At 35.9% G+C, this 15,638-nt stretch overlaps 1 protein-coding gene across 1 annotated transcript in view; it reads left to right on the forward strand.

The window, feature by feature from the left end:
• Positions 1–15,638, forward strand: part of LOC100001991 — a 31,925-nt gene that overhangs the window by 11,168 nt on the left and 5,119 nt on the right. Inside the window, exons 4-8 of the mRNA XM_087283986.1 lie at positions 1,136–1,303; positions 3,799–4,091; positions 8,819–9,005; positions 9,084–9,256; positions 11,754–11,929. Of these exons, the coding sequence (XP_087140112.1) occupies positions 1,136–1,303; positions 3,799–4,091; positions 8,819–9,005; positions 9,084–9,256; positions 11,754–11,929 (997 nt within the window). The remainder of the gene's footprint in view (positions 1–1,135; positions 1,304–3,798; positions 4,092–8,818; positions 9,006–9,083; positions 9,257–11,753; positions 11,930–15,638) is intronic.

The raw sequence follows: 15,638 nt of genomic DNA on the forward strand, positions 1-15,638 counted from the left end.
GCATAATTAGAAAAAAAAATACTAATACAACTAGTGAAACTTAATGGATTTTAATATTCTTGTTCAAGTTCACTGAAGCAGTACACAAAAATTATATTAAGAGTATTTTTAATGTATATATTCTACACACTTATAATGCATATGATTTGGATATAAGTCCTCTCCAATCCAGTTTTATGAATCTGAGTCTTCTATAATACACACACTTATTAATGACTCCTACTTGTCTTCCTCGTGATGAAGAGTAAGCAAAATCTGATATGTACTGTAGGGGGCAGGAAAGAAAAACGAGTTTATTGGACGCTGGATTCGAACCAGGTTTATGATCGTGTCAAAACAAGCTGCCATGCACTTTACGAACTAAGCCACTCATACTGCTGTGTGTCTTGATCTTTAGTTATGTTGTCTCTGTCAATGAAACGGAGATGGGCGGGAATCACTCAATTAGCTTATTCCAACGAAGTGCACTATTTGCATTTAGCCTAAATAGACTCTCCAAAATCAGGGGCCCCAAGTGCGCACAGGCCCCTGGGCCTGAGCCCATAATGCTTATTGGTTAATCCAGCCCTGGGATTAGGGAAGGGTCCCAGAGCTCTCCCATCTTGTGTGCAAGAAAGACATGTATCTGAAACAAAATGCATCCTAAGTATCATATTTCAGATTCACAAAAATGTAGACAGCATTCTCTAGTAAATTTGACATCTGAAACATGCAGTGAAACCAGAGAAATAATATAATATGAATATAATATGTAAACATATCCATCCTGGTCTTTTTTTTTAAACAAAAATAATTTTGTCTTAAATGAGCATAAACAGTTGTTGAAAGGTTTGATTTTATGTTTCACAAAAATGTAGGCTGAGTCATATATTTTCAAATAAACTGTCATTATTGGGCATCAGTAGTTTCATGAAGAACCTTCAACATCTAAGAAACTATTTAAAAAAGGGTTTATGTGCTCTGCATAATTAAAATGTTCTTCAAATGATGTAATACATGAGTCTTTTTTAAAAACTGTTTACCTTAAGGTTATACAAAGAACTAAAAATAGTTCTTCTATGTGAGAAATCTTGCTGATTTGACGATCTCTTGTGATCTCTAATTCTTCCATGATGTGGCTTTGTGTCTCTTTCAGGTCATGTTTTGAGCATGCCTCATGATGACACTAAGAGCTGTGAGCAGCTTTTTGGACATCTAGGCGAGGATCATATCATGGCTCCTGTATTCACTCAGCTCAGTAAAACCTCCCCCTGGTCACCCTGCAGTGCTTTGTACGTCACTGAGTTTTTCGACAATGGACATGGTACGCACATCCTTTAATTTATGAGCATCATGGTGTAGTTTGCATGGTACTGTTTTTTCACTAACAAAGTTAGTCAAGTTAGTCTAAGTTAGTCTAAGTTACTCAACTTTAACTTAAGCATTGTTTGCCTCCCTCAATTTATTTTCCGAGGCTTTTTTAATGTTTGTAGGGGAATTTTCTATAACTATAAGGGCCATATTTTAATGACCTTAGTACATGGTGGAAGTGCTCCTAGGGCATGCCCGAATCGTTTTTTGCACGTTTAATGATGTGAAAACAGTCAATGCATTTGGTGCAAGGTCTAAAAAGGTTGTACCTTATCTTGTTGTTAAAATTGGGCACAACGTGCGGTAAACCAGAGTGTCACCTCAATAATGCACCTGAACACATCTAATTTACAGACCAGCAGCCAATGGGTAAATAAATATGCGCAAATACACTTGCTATTTAAACAACATAGAGGCTGAAACCAGCAAAAAGCAATTGGGTTGCTCTAAGCTCTGCATTGTGCCAGTTGTATGATAGGACCCTAAGACTTTTATGTCCAAATCTACATTTATATTTTTACAATAATTTAACGCAATGTTGAATATTATAACAGAGAGAAATGCCCATTACGGCTATGAAGTAGCACAATTTGAGAACCCAATGCATGAATGCAATAAAGCAATGCAGGTAAACACTGGCATATTACTCTACTCTTAACCCTAACCCCAAAAATAACAACACACATTTAGTACTAATACACACAGTGGCAAAAGTTGGACAATTTAAAAAGAAATTGTCCGCACTGTGTGTGTAGAAACAGCTGATGGTGGACATAGCAACAAACAGCAGAGGATCGTTAGTTCAGAAACGCATTTACATTGGTAAAGGAAGAAGCACACATCACGTTTTCAATATGGTTTTATTCACAATATGTGAATAACCCCATAAACATTTAACCTGAGAGAGGTTAAACAAGGCAACAATTTTTATTACACTTACATGTTATGATCCGGAGGAAGAAGAAACTGGTTCATATGAACTGCAACAGTTACTGACAAAGTTCCTGTCAAAGTCAGACATATCCCATACACAATAGTCTCTGCTGCTCCTTCAATAGCAAATGGCTGACGAATCCCGCGTTGCAGTGTAGGTTATTGTATCAACAATCAAATAGAGGACAGGTTGGCTATACTGTGGTATTGTTGTGACTTTAACCCTTTATTCCCCGCAGCCGAATCTCCATTTGTCAGTGATCATTATCTTTGCGTCATGATCAGTCCCGTGATCCCCCGCGCTCCGCTAGTGTCTAAAGGAAATGGCGCATTCACGTTTTTACCTGAACTGGTACTACATATTTGGTGATGTACTGTGTCAATGCGTTCAAGCAAAAGATCTGGACCCAACACGATTCATTTATTTGACTCTGACTCGACAATTTCTTTAAAGAATCAATAGTTTTAAACTTTGAGTACTTTCAGATTTAAACCTCAGCTGGATGTTTCCATTCATTTAGTGCTGTGTTACACTCTGCATGGAAGGTCACTTTCAAAAACCCATAATAGGGGCTCTTAAAAAAATTTCATGCTGTCGTAATGAAGACAAAAAGTTTAATTTAGTTTTGAAAAGTCTTAAAAATAAATACAAAGTGTGATCTTTTACTATTTAAAAATTATAAAACTTAACAAAGATGTAAGAGTAATGCAGTTGCTCAGTTAAAATGGAGATTGATAACAAACCTTTTCAATGAAATTCATGAAAATAGTCCTTAGCTTGTTCAATGTAGTTTATAGTGCGTTCTTCCTGTTGCATAATGATGTATAATAAAGCACAATTTTTGGGGTGAACTACCCCTTTAAATCGAACCATGTCTTGAAAATAAAAATAACATTTTGAGCAAAATGTAGAATAAAAATTTAATGTAATATGCAAAAGGTCAGTAAGAAATAAAATGTTAATTAACGCTTTTTTCAAAATCAGCATAAGCAAAAGTATATTTGCAAGAACTGAATTTTTATGGTATAACTTTTTTGTCAGTGACCCAGCTTCAACAATTATAAGAGCTTGCAACATGTGTGTCAATACAAAATACTTTCCTTTTGTTTATAGTAAAACTTTTGCATTGCCTTTTAATTATACTTACGCAGATACATATTCATTTTCAAATCCTTTCCATGGAGTCAGTAATCAGTCCTTTCTGTCACTTTACATTCCAGCTCATAAAAGGAGAATGTAACAAATGTTTTCTTTCCACGTCTCGTGTCTCTGAAGCTTTAGGCTCGCACATTTCCTTTTCGAACGGCTGTATCATTTGAGGTGGGCAGTGGCCCATGTTCCCCACGTGTGTTTCTGCTCACTCGTGTTCCTCCTCGCCGCTTCACTCCCCCAGATGTGCATTCCTGCAAGTCTCCCGAAATGTCAGCTCCAGGAGCCCAATGTTCCTACTGTTACACAATCCTTTGATTTAGCGATTTACTGCTCTCTCTAACTCTTCCTCTGGATAATAACAGGAGACTGTTTACTGGACGCCCCTGAGACCACAGTGGCTTTACCCACTGAGCTGCCAGGCCTAACTTACAGTCTGGACCGCCAGTGTCAGCAGATATTTGGAGAGGAGTTTTCACATTGTCCCAACACCTCATCCAGCGAGGTGTGTGAGCGGCTTTGGTGTCAACAGGAGGGCCAGTCTATGTGCACGACTCGAAACGGGAGTTTGCCCTGGGCGGATGGCACGAGCTGCGGCACCAACAGGACCTGCCTGAACAGTGTGTGCATGTCTTCTGAGGATGTCCTGAGGCCGCAGGTAGATCAAAACATCTCTGTGTTACACGTTTTAGACTTGAATTCACTCATTTTATGAGTACAAGATGCTTCAAATAGAAAGGGTCAATGTCTAGAGCATAATTTTGTTTTATTAAATCAATTTTAAAAATGGTTATTTGGGTCTCAAAACAATGCATTTACTTAAAAAATAGATTTTAAATAATGTATGCAGATTTTTTAAAAGGGTGGTCCAGGGTGTATTTTTAAGGTTTGGTTGTTAATAAGATGCAAAGCAATGTGTGCTCATGCTTCACTTGTAGAAAATCACCAATTTTTTTCATTTCTCTTACTTTTATTATATACTGCTACTCAGCTAACATGAAAACGACTGTCGTATTTCCTAGTTCCTCTGAAAACCCGCCCTCAAGAGGCTCTGATTGTTCAGCTAACATAATTGATCGGCTTCACATCACCAGGAAAAGTGTCACGCCCCTACAAGCACACACTTTCGCGCTGTATAAACACTCTTAGTAAGAGTGGCTGTTAGCCGTTTCAGTTTTTGCCTGAATCAGACAGAAAATGACACAGAGGACACAGCTGAACCTCACGCCTAAAAAAACATCTGACAAGTGTCTTTCACATATATTCGGAATAAGCCTGTGTGAGAAATATGAAATGGTCACATATCTTTTGCGAGTTCGTTATTTGAGATATAGAATGCAGGGAAAGTGCCCGCATGGAGAGACAATCCAGCGCTGCTAAAGATTGTGGCTGTTAACAGTGATTTGATGGATAAATATGAAATTGTTAATTGCTAAATTGTTATCGGTGCCAAACAGCATTTCCCATCGTTTACATCCTTGTTTACGTCCTCATTCTCATAACGCTAGAAACTCTGTATGCAATAGATCAATTTTAACAAATAAAATTGCTTAAAGGTTGTGGCTCACAATCCACAGCTTCGTCGTGGTTGGAGGAGTTTTTAGTTGAATCCAGCACTGAACTGGGAGAGATTTTGGAGACTGACCTTTGTCAAATACTAGCTAAATAATTTTTTATAAGTCTCTGGAACATAATTAAAATTAAATTGTAAGCACTTCTCTCGTTGTATCGTGTGCTTTGGATGCTAGGGATGGGAAGATTAACCGATATGTATCGATACGCGGTCATGCGCGTGCACGATGCGAGTGCATCGGTTGAGCAGCAGAGGATGAATGAAATTTTGGAAGCAAATCGAGATGCATCGGTTTTTGCGAGATGCATCGATTTTTCCGAGATACAGCTTATATTTTTAATATAGAATGTATTTTTAATTTATTAACAAGTGTTGTCAACCTGTTTTTGGCGCATAATTTAATCGACCTACATAAAGTAAGCCTTAGCAACGGATTGGCGGATGTGCACACACTACAACTCAGTGTATCAGGTGTGCGGATAAAGCTAGTGGAGCGCCCTCAGAAAGCGCGAGAAGCAAAACAAACATTTTATTCCCCACTGAGTTCTAAATCTAAAGTATGGCAAGCAACATTATGGATTTAAGGATGGACGACATGACAGGACAGATGCAATTTGCAAAATGTGCCGCGCATCTGTAAAATATGCGGGCAGTACGACTAATCTGAAATCTCACTTGAAGCGGCGCCGCGGTGTTGTTGTGAAAGCATCTTCCAGTGTTTCTGCATCCCCGGCTTTCGCACTGCTTCAACCAGCTCCAAAAGTGGTGATAAAAGCATTGCAAGTTTTTTTTCCATGCGCAACAGTTCTGCTCGCTCTACGCCAATAACGAATGCTATTGCATTGTTCATCTGCAAAGATATTCAGCCTAGTGTCACGGAGAACGAAGGTTTTAAACACCTCCTCCTGTTAATTTTTATTTAACTATAATAATAATAATATTAATAATAATAATGATAAAAATTATTCGGTGTCACGGTGGCACAGTGGGTAGTTTGACCACCTCACAGCAAGAAGATTGCTGGTTTGTTATATTTTTATTAGCCTGTTGTTTACAGTGACAGTGATGTTTCAAAGCAGCATAACACTGCTAGTTCACCACCTTAAGTTTTGAATAATCAGTGGCAAAATATATCTTTGTAAAACTTGTTTTCATAGTTGAAAAGTTAAATCACAATTCTTGTTGTGCAATGCTCAATTTATTTATGTTGAAAGAGTGCAAATATATATATATATATATATATATATATATATATATATATATATATATATATATATATATATATATATATATATATATATATATATATATATATATATAAATATATATTGCACTTATACATTCTGTTTATCTTGAAAATACTTAAATAATATGTGCTATATGTTCTAAAATGGCCCTCTACTGTAAACTGACACTCTGGCTCTGAGAGAAAAGCCAGTTTGTAAAAAAAAGTCTTGGTTTTGCTTGGTTTATAAATAATCAAACTCATTCAATGGCACAGCTTCTTCTTTCACATCATCTCATAAACTTGATCTAATTAGTTAGTGCTGAAATATTGCATCGTATCGTGATATGGGTGTGAATCGTATCGTGTTGCATCGCAATATGTCACAAATGTATCGCTAATATATCGGATCGTATTCTTTGTATCGAGATGCGTATCGGATCGGCATTATAGCTTAGATGCCCAACCCTATTGGATGCCTTTTAATAACAGTAGCTTCCTCTGCTACATTACAGTAATACAGTGCCTCTGGCCATGCCCCTTCGCTGAGCAAGGTGTGTGTGCATGGTGAAAGCATTTAACCTGAAGCTCTTGTAATCTCACTAACCCGGGTGTATTTTTTTTTTATCTCAAAAACCTCCTTTACTGTAGGCTTTGCTAAGCTTACTCTGGAAAAGCCACTGTCTCCCTTTGCATTGAACTTTGAGCATAGTACATTTAGAGATGTTGTTTATGTTTACACAGCTACAATAAACATCAACTAAAGTTTAAAATATGATATGGTTGTGGACCACCCCTTTAAATCTCTGATCATTTTTACCAGCAAATGTACAGTTTATTTCTCAATTGCTGGAATGGAAAGAGGATTTTTTAAAAATATTTAATTAAATTACATTTTTGAATTAGCTCTAATAACTAACTTCAGTAACAGTAGACCATTAGAATAATGGTCTGTTTGTTAATGTAATATATTTACAAACATTTACTATGTATGAATAATCTTGTAAAAAATTTAATAATTGTTGTTCAACATTTGCTAATGCATTATTAAAATCCACAGTTGTGGTTGTTAACAATGCACAGTGATTTAATTATGCTACTATGAACTAACATTTTTCATATTAAATAATGTCAACAAAGGTGAATAATTATCGTAATAAATGTATTACCAATTGGTTATTCACGTTGGTAGATACAATAAATGGCATTAGTTAACGGACAATTATTTTAAAGTGTTATCCTAATTTCTTTTGGCTTTGCCAGTGACAGTGCCTAATATTTTACTAGTTATTTTGCAAGGTATTGGTATTCAGCTTAAAGGGGGAAAAAAATAGGAAATACTGTAAAGATTTCCTTTCTCTGTTAATCATAACATGAGTAATGTTTAAAAAATAATATTAGCTAATAATTTGTAATGAATTTTGTTAGCTTGTTTAGTAAACTATTGATGTTTTAATAGGCAATGAAAATCCTTTAAAAATTTTTAAATGAATGTCAGTTTGAACATTTTTCCGCACAAAATACAAAGATGGCATGTTTTCAGACGTCTATATGAATTTTTAGACAGCACAAAACCAATGCATAAATGTAATTAACTTTAGAAGAAAAATCAGTATTTGGTGGAATTACCCTGATTGCCAATCCCAAGAATTAAAACTTTTTTAGGGCTGAACAATATATCATTTGAGTATTGATATCGCAATGTGTGTAGCCACAATAGTCAAATCGCAGGATTGGATTATTCATTAAAGATTAAAAGATAAAGATCTTATTTTTTTAAAAATTATTTATACAAGGATGGGGGCGAGGCAGTGGCGCAGTAGGTAGTGCTGTCGCCTCACAGCAAGAAGGTCGCTGGGTCGCTGGTTCGAACCTCGGCTCAGTTGGCGTTTCTGTGTGGAGTTTGCATGTTCTCCCTGCCTTCGCGTGGGTTTGCTCCGGTGCTCCGGTTTCCCCCACAGTCCAAAGACATGCAGTACAGGTGAACTGGGTAGGCTAAATTGTCCGTTGTGTATGAGTGTGTGTGTGAATGTGTGTGGATGTTTCCCAGAGATGGGTTGCGGCTGGAAGGGCATCTGCTGCGTAAAAACTTGCTGGATAAGTTGGCGGTTCATTCCGCTGTGGCGACCCCGGATTAATAAAGGGACTAAGCCGACAAGAAAATGAATGAATGATATACAAGGATGATCATGTTGTTTTACATTTGATTGTTTAATTTCTTTACTTGAATACTGATAGAAAAGCATAAAGCACTGTTTATTTGTTTAAATTTATTTATAATTTATGCAGATGCTCTGCAAATAGAGCTATTCAAATCATCTGGTGAAATTATATTTATATTGCAATGTATATCATGGCAAAAGAAAATATTGCAATGTCAGATTTTTCCAAAATTGTGCAGCACTTGTTTTTTTTTTTTTTTTTGACCGATTGTCATTTTCAACAAATTGAATGAGAAAGCAATATGTTCACATATTCACTTACACTTATACATTGGTGGTCATTTATTTTTTGTTATTCAGTAACGCCACTGAAATCACACACATTGAAAGTGCAGTGAATGAATGTGTTTGTGGTGTGTGTTCAGCCGGCTGTGGATGGAGGCTGGGGTGAGTGGGGATCATGGCAGCCGTGCTCCAGGTCATGCGGAGGTGGAGTGATGTTCTCCTACCGAGAGTGCAACCGACCGTCTCCGCAAAACGGAGGAAAATACTGCGTGGGCCAGAGAGTCAATTACCAGTCCTGCAACAAACAGGCCTGTGAGAATAACCGAGGTGAGTTGATCTCTCTAATCTCTCAGTCCTTCTGCAACTTCATATTGTGCTGTTGGTGACAATTCTTCACAATTGCAGGAAAAAGTTTTCGAGAGGAGCAATGTGAAAAGTACAACAATCCCAATCACTTTGATATTCATGGCAATGTGAAGCAGTGGATTCCGAAATACGCTGGAGTGTCGTTACGGGATAGATGTAAACTCTTTTGCAGAGCACGGGGCAGCAGTGAATTCAGAGTGTTTGCACCGAAGGTACATTGTTCATTGTTTTACACCTGCAAAGATTTACATGCACACATTTGGGAGACACATTTACATTTACTCATTTAGCAGACACCTTTATCTGAAGTAATTTACAAGTGAGGATAAACGAAGCACTTCAAATGCTATGAGAAGTCTACGTTTTTATCTCCAAGCATACAGAGGAGGGAGTGTGTCTTACGGGAGGTTTGTCAAGACCACTCAGATTACTGTAACACTCTATATGCTGGAATTAGTCAGTCTATATATATCATATTAACAACTGGTACAGAATAATGTGGATTAATTAGCTTTACTTCAAATTTTATTTAAAGTTTATTTTAAGGTTTAACTGTTTGTATATAAACACAATATATCGTTTGAGCATCAATATCGCAGTGTGTACATTCGCAATAGTCACATCACAGGATTAGATTACAATGTAGAGGTGTGGAATACTTGGCAAGGGGCTTTGATGGGAAAAGCCTGTGCTAACGGGTGTATTTGTTGTTATTTTTAATTAATATATATTTTTAAATAATTAATAAAAAAAAAACTTTCTGCACTCTTAGAAAAAAGGTACAGGAGCTGTCACTGGGGCAGTACCTTTTCAAAAGGCATGTATTTGTACCTGATGGGTCCATAAGGGTACCTCAGAGGTACTTTTTAGTTACATTTGGACACTAATATGCACCTTTGAGGTACTACTGTGGACTCTTTGAATATCTTCTAAAAAAGGTACTGCCCCAGTGCGGCCCCTGTACTTTTTTTCTGAGAATATATTTATTACAGATTAAAAGACAAAACGTTGTTAAATATTACTATATTTAAATAGCAATGACCATGTTATTTTATGTTTGATTGTTTAATTGCTGTACCTGAATACTGATATAATACTGTATAGCACTGTTTCTATATATATATATATATATATATATATATATATATATATATATATATATATATATATATATATATATGTAATTTATTTTAATTTATACAAACACACTGCATAGAAAAAAGATTTTATCATTTTAATCTATATAAATGAATGAAATGTTTCAAATAAAGCTATTCAATTCATCTGATTCTATTCAATATCATGCAGCCCTAAAATAAAAGCTCTTCATAGTCTTGCTCCAACTTACATTGCAAATCTTCTTAAATCTATTCTATTATTCTGGGAGAACACACTGATCCTCATCCCAGAAGTTATTGATTGTCTCAACATCCTGTTTAAAATCTAAAGTGTGCAGTTTTTGTTCCTACTCTATAGAACTCATTGCCTTGTGTCCATTAGAACATTTTCAACCTCATTGTCCTATAAACTGTAACTTAAAAAACAACAACTTGTCTCTCTGGTTTTTGACTATCTTCAAAATACTTTTTATGTTGCTTTGTTTTGCTCTGCATTTGATGCTTTGCATTATTGTTTTATTGTGTCTTTTAATGTTCACTACTTTCTATAGAGTTTTAATGCTTTATACTTTTGTTGTTTGCAGCACCTTGTTCAGCACTTGTTGCTTTTTAGGTGCTATGTAAATTACCTTAACCGTGACCTTGACTCACCTGTGTGGTGCACACTCAGAATCAAACTCAAAATACACTGCTACATAACTACGCTGTAAGAAATCCTATGATTTGTAACTCATGATACATCTTGTTGCTTTTCTTTTTTTTCACTTTAACACTGTAAGAGTGGGATATCAACTACAACAAGTTTTGGCGAATGACTAAAAAATCTGTATGATGGTGAATACTGTACATTTCTAGTAAAGCCATCCTTCTGCATACCAAAAATGGAAATAGTGGCTGTAATAATAGCCACAAATGTGGGAGAGCATTGCTATTACGTTATTGTGTTGTATTGCAATATGGAGCAATTAATTGTTGATGTTAAATTAAAAGTAATTCACAAATACTTGAAAATGAAAGGATTTAATGACAATAATTCTCTATTACAACTGAATTAGTTACAAAATAACTATAAAAGGATAATACATGGAATACTTGTACCCAGCTTAAATGCAAAATAAAGTTACCTGAGAGAGAGGGAGAGACGGGGAGAGAGAGAGACTAAGAGCAGTGAGTAGGCCCCAAAGAGAGCAGTAGAGACAAAGAAGATAGCCTTCCAGAGAAAGAGAGGAGCATAGCAGAGCAGGAAAAGACCAGAGCAAAGTTTACCATCTATTTTGTATCTTTCTTGATCATGTGACCAAAGCCCAAATACTGAGACATACAAACTGATCAATCAACATGTGACCACATCGTAAAACCCCCAAAGTCCACAGACCAGTCCCTGATCTTGTCAGCATTTACCTTTGGAAAAAAAGACATGCTTTACCATATAAACAAATCGATATGATAATTTGCCTTCCTACAACATCATATAGCTTGAATTTGAAATGATCTGTATCGCCAAGTTGATCATACTTTAAAAAGTTAAGAAGCAACTAAACCTAATAATTAAATAAAATACACAAAATAATTTCACCTGTTTTAATTTTAGGTCATTGATGGAACCCCATGTGGTCCTGATACCACATCCTTCTGTGTGCAAGGCCAGTGTATCAAAGCTGGTTGTGACCTGGAGATCGATTCTAGTAAGAAGCTGGACAAATGTGCTGTGTGTGGAGGAAACGGCCAGAGCTGCAGGATGATATCTGGCTCCTTCAATAAAGTCGTGTAAGAATATCTCACTGCTATTTATTATAACTTGTATTCTTTCTTATAAACTTGTGTATTAGTATTTGCTCACATTATCAGTTGCATTGCTTTCTGCAGTACTTCTTCCATTTATTTTCTAGTGTAGTTTCAAGTAATAAGCCATGAAAAAACAACAGCATGCTACAAGGAGAATCACAACATTGACATAATTGATTCTGAGCAAAAAAAAAAAAAAAAAGAAAAGAAAAAAAAAGAAATACAATCCCTTGACTCGTTGCAAATAACATATTTTCAAATGAAATGGGTCAAATTATGCACATTAAAATAAGTAAAGTTTAAGTCTCAGGTGTCCCCACAACTTTCAGCTCAAAATACTGTGATTGTTTATAAGAGTATATCAGGCTGCAAATACCCATCTTTTGATCAGAAGAAAAACACAGTGTACACTTTCTGAATAAAGACTGTGCCTTTGTTCCTCAGTTACTCCGCCAAATATAAACAAAAAATCAGCATATGTTTTAACATAAGTTTAAAATCCTGATATAAGATTTACTGCGAACCCAGACACAAAGCACAAAGCCAATGTCGGAAAGATGTCAGGCAGATAATGCTACAAATTTAAACTAGCTAAAGATAACCATCTACTGATGTTAGACTTTGATAGTGTATGGACGTCACATTATGACGTTTAGATGACGCTGGATATTGGTTGGTTAATTCCAAAACCTAAAACCAACCAAAGATCGTCTACTGATGTTAGATTTGACATTGTATGGATGTCACATTATGATGTTAAGATGATGCTGGATATTGGTTGGTTAATTCTACAACCTAAAACCAACCAAAGATCAATGTCTACTGATGTTAGACTTTGACATTGTATGGACGTCACATTTTGACGTAAAGAGAACACTGGATATTGGTTGGTTAATTCCACAACCTAAAATCAACCAAAAATCAACGTCTACTAATGGACGTCACATTATGACATCATTTGACGTTAAACTGACATTGGATTTTGCTCTCCTGACGTTGCAATCAAAACATAACCAAATACCTATATCATATGAAGTTGTGTGCCTGCTGGGAGTACATTCAGTCTACCCAGGCATGCCTTGGGTGGGTATTATTAAAATTTGGCAAACTTTGCAGACAAATTAAAAAATAATTGGCCATATGTCACTCAAAACTGTCTGGTCATTATGACAGTGTGAACAACGCAAACAGCATGAAGTCTGATCTTCAATACTGATTTGTACCAATTTCATTTGTGGTATTAAATCAGTATCAGATCTCAAGTTTTGTAATGTAACTTCAATGTGAACGGTTATGTCAAAATTCGTGTAAGTTTTACATCATTTCTAATGGCACGTCATCATTCTTCACTGGCACATACTACAAACATTCTCTTATGCTGCTCATTAACCCTTTATGAGTGCACTAGTAGTCATTCTTTGTTGTTCTCTAGCACACAATCACAGGCATACCATGATCAGCTGCTAAATTCAAATCCATTTGCCTTCCTTTGTGGGCAAAGACGCATGTCATGCTTGTCATATATTACAATTTATAGATTGCAACTTATTTTATGTTTCAGACAACTATTAACTAAACAACCATTTATAGTTCTTGAAATAGATGTTGTTGGTTGCAAAAATGGCTGTAATAAATATATTAACCTAATTTGAAGACATGCTTTATTCACCTAATACAGTTTGCACATTGTGTACATATTTAGAAAGTTATTGCTCTATAGATGTTCTTTTGTGCATGTGGGACAATTTGCAGTCATGATAAGTTCACCCTGGGAAATCTGGTTTTATATACAGTTGACGTCAGAAGTATTAGCACCCCTGAATTATTAGTCCCCTGTTTATTTTTTTCCCCCCAATTTCTTTTTAACAGAGAGCAGATTATGTTCAACACATTTCTAATCATGATAGTTTTAATAACTCATTTCTAATAACTGATTTATTTCATCTTTGCCATGAGGACAGTACATAATATTTGACTAGATGTCTTTCAAGACCCTTTTATACAGCTTAAAGTGACATTTATAGGCTTAACTATGTTAATTAGGTTAACTAGGCAGGTTAGGGGAATTATTAAGTTTTTGTATTATGATGGTTTGTTCTGTGTAGAGTATAGGGAAAATATAGCTTAAAGGGGCTAATAATTTTGACCTTAAAATGTTTTTTTTTTTCTTTTTTTATGAAAAACTGCTTTTTTTATTTTAGCCAAAATAAAAGAAATGACTTTCTCTAGAAGAAACAATATTATCAGACATACTGTGAAAATGCCCTTGCTCTGTTAAACAAGAAAATAAATAAATAAATTAAAGCGGAGCTAATAATTCTGACTTTAACTATATAATAATTTGTATATATTTGAACATGTACATAATTTCATAGTATATAAAATCCATGAGAAAATATGCATATGTAAATGGACTTTTTTCAAGATTTTGTAATATATGTTGCATATATGAAATACAATTATGAATTTATTTTCCATATGTGTAATTTGCATATATTTTCATATGTCAGCACTTTCGGACATACAGTGCATCCGAAAGCTCTTCATAGCGCTTCACTTTTTCCACATTTTTTTTTTTTTATGTTACAGCCTTATTCCAAAATGGATTGAATTCATTTTATTTCCTCAACATTTTAAACTCAATACCCCATAATGACAATGTATAAAAAGATTTTTTGAAATTGTTGCAAATTTATAAATAATTAAAAACTTGAAAAATCACATGCACTCAAGTATTCACAGCCTTTGCTCAATACTTTGTTGATGCACCTTTGGCAGCAATTACAGCCTCAAGTCTTTTTGAATATGATGCCACAAGCTTGGCACACCTGTCTTTGGGAATTTTTGCCCATTCCACTTTGCAGCACCTCTGAAGCTCTATCAGGTTGGATGGGAAGTGACGGTGTACAGCCATATGCAGATCTCTCCAGAGATGTTCAATAGAATTCAGGTCTGGGCTCTGACTGGGACACTCAAAGACATTTACCAAGTTGTTGTGAAGCCACTCCATTGATATTTTGGCTGTGTGCTTTGGGTCATTGTCCTGCTGGAAGATAAACAGTTGCCCCAGTCTGAGGTCAAGAGCACTCTGAAGCAGGTTTTCATTTAAGATGTCTCTGTACATTGCTGCTTTCATCTTTCCCTCTATCCTGAGTAGAAATACATCCCCACAGCATGATGCTGCCACCACCATGCTTCACTGTAGGGAATGTATTAGCCTGATGATGAGCGGTGCCTGGTTTTCTTCAAACGTAACGCCTGCCATTCACTCCAGAGTTCAATTTTAGTCTCATCAGAGCAGAGAATTTTGTTTCTCATGGTCTGAGAATCCATCAGATGCCTTTTGTCAAATTCCAGGTCAGCTGCTATGTGCCCTTTTACTAAGAAGTGGCTTCTGTCTGTCCACTCTACTACCATAAAGGCCTGATTGGTGGATTGCCGCACAGATAGTTGTCCTTCTTTAAGGTTCTCCTCTCTCCACAGAAGAATGACCTCCCCGATCATTGATCTTAGATGGCCGGCTAGCTCTAGGAAGAGTTCTGGTGGTTCCAAACATCTTCCACTTACAGATGATGAAGACCACTGTGTTTATAGGAACTTTCAGAGCATCAGACATTTTTCTGTAACCTTCTCCAGCCTTGTGCTTCGACAATCCTATCTTAGAGGTCTGCAGGCAATTCCCTTGGGCTTA

This window comes from Danio rerio, chromosome 15 (genome assembly GCF_052040795.2).
Source record: "Danio rerio strain M-AB ecotype USA chromosome 15, GRCz13ab, whole genome shotgun sequence".
Lineage (NCBI taxonomy): Eukaryota > Metazoa > Chordata > Actinopteri > Cypriniformes > Danionidae > Danio > Danio rerio.